General features: G+C 46.8%; 1 protein-coding gene across 1 annotated transcript in view; it reads right to left on the bottom strand.

The window, feature by feature from the left end:
* Window positions 1–2500, bottom strand: part of LOC310943282 (kalirin-like) — a gene marked incomplete at both ends in the record, with an annotated part of 31799 nt that overhangs the window by 12427 nt on the left and 16872 nt on the right. The window contains 8 exons of the mRNA XM_083908814.1: window positions 1–93; window positions 209–298; window positions 380–449; window positions 539–648; window positions 1318–1384; window positions 1483–1607; window positions 1701–1883; window positions 1968–2090. Of these exons, the coding sequence (XP_083764940.1) occupies window positions 1–93; window positions 209–298; window positions 380–449; window positions 539–648; window positions 1318–1384; window positions 1483–1607; window positions 1701–1883; window positions 1968–2090 (861 nt within the window). The remainder of the gene's footprint in view (window positions 94–208; window positions 299–379; window positions 450–538; window positions 649–1317; window positions 1385–1482; window positions 1608–1700; window positions 1884–1967; window positions 2091–2500) is intronic.

Here is a 2500-nt window from a genome sequence, read left to right as displayed (position 1 = left end):
CTTGAGCAGCAGCTGGTATTTGGTGATTCTCTGCACAGGTTTGATCAGAGCTGAGGAGATGGAGTTGACCAGGCCGTGTCGTCTCTGCACGTCCTGCAGCACAAACACCGCTGTCAACAACAACAACAACAACAACAACAACAACAACAACAAAACAAACACACAGGTGAAAGAATGACTCACAACGTGATGAATAATCCAAACAAACCTCGAAGAATCCCGCTCCCTGTTGCTGGATGAGTAAACTGGAGTCAGGCTTGTTTCTGCAGTACGTCACGTACATGTGGAATTTATCCGCCTGTCACAAACGTTTACGTCTTTATTTCACGTTAACTTTTATTTTTGTTGATTACAAACACAACAAAGGTGTTAATGTTACCCAGGTAACGAAACAGTGTCCCACGTCTTCAGGGAGCTGCTCGTAGTTTTCCAGCTCCTTCAGGAAAATACTGCACAAAAAAAGTACCGGATTACTTACACTGCACATATATAATGTAGTACTGACGCAGTACTTGTACTACAGCGTTAGTGACAGTACCTGTTGTGGAACTCGTAGATGTCCTGGATGTTTCCGAACACGATGTCGTCTTTGTTGCAGAGACCAGACGGGACGTCTTCAGAGCCACTCGTCATCTCCCACATGTACGTCTGCACCATGAGACACTGTTATACTACCACTGTCATGTAGTACTACTAAGTATGTCTTATTAAAGGTAGTTTATAACACACTCACTCCCCCACACCAAAGTCCACAGAGGAAATCTGCCTCGTGTGGTCACTTTGTGTCTAAATTAAATATTTTAAAAGCCGAATTCAAAAGAATAAGACGTTATAACTTAGTGATGGAGGCAGCAGTGGATCAACAACTCCTGTGGTTTGGTGTGGGAGAGTGAGTGACTTTGGTGTGGGAGAGTGAGTGACTTTGGTGTGGTGTTCGATGAGCTGTTTGACAAATATTTTAGCCACTTTACAAAAGACTCGACTCATAAAATCTGCATCAGTTAAAGTCTACGACGTCTTTAAGAACACGTTCACATCTTTATTTCACTGTTAGACAGACTTTTCCTTGTGTAAACTAAAGTTTGTAAACAACTCACTCTCCCACACCAAAGTCCATAGAGTAAACCAGTGATTTTAACATCACAGCACACAGGAGTTCACAGGAGTTGTTGATCCACTGCTGCCTCCATCACTAACTTACAATGACTGATTTTAGTGAATTCGGCCTCATTTAACTTTACTTCAGTGACACACAAGTGACCACACGAGGCAGCAGAGGACCAGCAGCTCCTGATATCACGTGATCTTGTCGTTTACCTCGATGCACTCCTGCAGATCTCTGACGTAAACTCGTTCCGTCTGAAGAAGTTCGGCCATGATGTACCTGACGACAACAAACACGTAAACACACGTTTATCGTAAAAACACCATCACGATTTGGCACAAACGCTGGCGGTAAGCGGTTAGCGGTTAGCGACTCACTCTTTCTTGCGCGCCGAGCGTCTCTTCTCGTCGCTGACCTGGTGACTGGGGTCAGACAGGTTGACCTCGGGGTCAGAGTCAGACAGACTGTTGGGGATCAGCTCCAGCTCCAGGTCTTTATTGTCCTGTCAGAGCCACCGTACGTCACACCGCGTCAAAAACAGCGATTGAAAAAAAAAATCATGTGCATCGCTAACTCTTAAACTCTCAACGCTAACCTGTGAGCATCCTCCCAGCGCCGTCTCCAGCAGGTGGCGGTACTGTCCCATCCTGACGGTGAAGTCGCGGTAGCGCTTGTCCACGGTGGCGACGCAGCGGCGCAGCTCAGTGCGGTGGGCGTGGCCTTTAGCGAGCATGCTCTCGGCTAGCTGGATCAGCAGGTGAACCTTCTCTTGTGTGTGCTAACAGGAAATAGCAAACCACGTCCTCGTCACTGTGTGTTTCTGTGGGATTGTTGGTGTTGTAGAGTTGCGATGTTTCCTCACCTTAGCGGAGACGCAGAACTCTCTGTGTTGGTTCAACAGCTCTTGGGTTTCTGACATGTTTGAGCCTGGTGAAGTGTGTGTGACCAGGTAGTGATCACCTGACTGCTGCAGCCAATCCAGAGCCTGCGATCAAAGGACACGTTTAAGGACAACAGTTCATTGACAACGCTCGCATCAACAAGCTAACCCTGAAGAATGATTCAGAACCTCCTGAGCTCCTTCAGGCTCCTCAAGAACTACATGGACCAGAACTTCAAGGTCCACCAGAAGAACCTTTGCAGTTCCTTAAACCAGGACCAGGGACTGATGGAACCAAAGGTTCAGTCCTTGGTTCTCGTTCATGTATTTGGTTCGTTGATATGCAGATGATATCATGCTTTGTCTCAAAGTCTTTGAAAGACTCAGCCAATCAGAGCCCGCGATCCAGGGACAGTCGCGTCTAAGAAAACTAGTGCTGTCAAACGTTAACGTTTAACGGCGTCAACTGACCGGAAAAAGACTGGCGTTTACGTGACTCCGGATTGTTAAAATGA

This window comes from Microchirus variegatus (genome assembly GCF_963457635.1).
Source record: "Microchirus variegatus genome assembly, chromosome: 22".
NCBI lineage: Eukaryota > Metazoa > Chordata > Actinopteri > Pleuronectiformes > Soleidae > Microchirus > Microchirus variegatus.
Note: the sequence above shows the minus strand (reverse complement) of the source record. Positions and strands in the feature narration are given on the sequence as shown.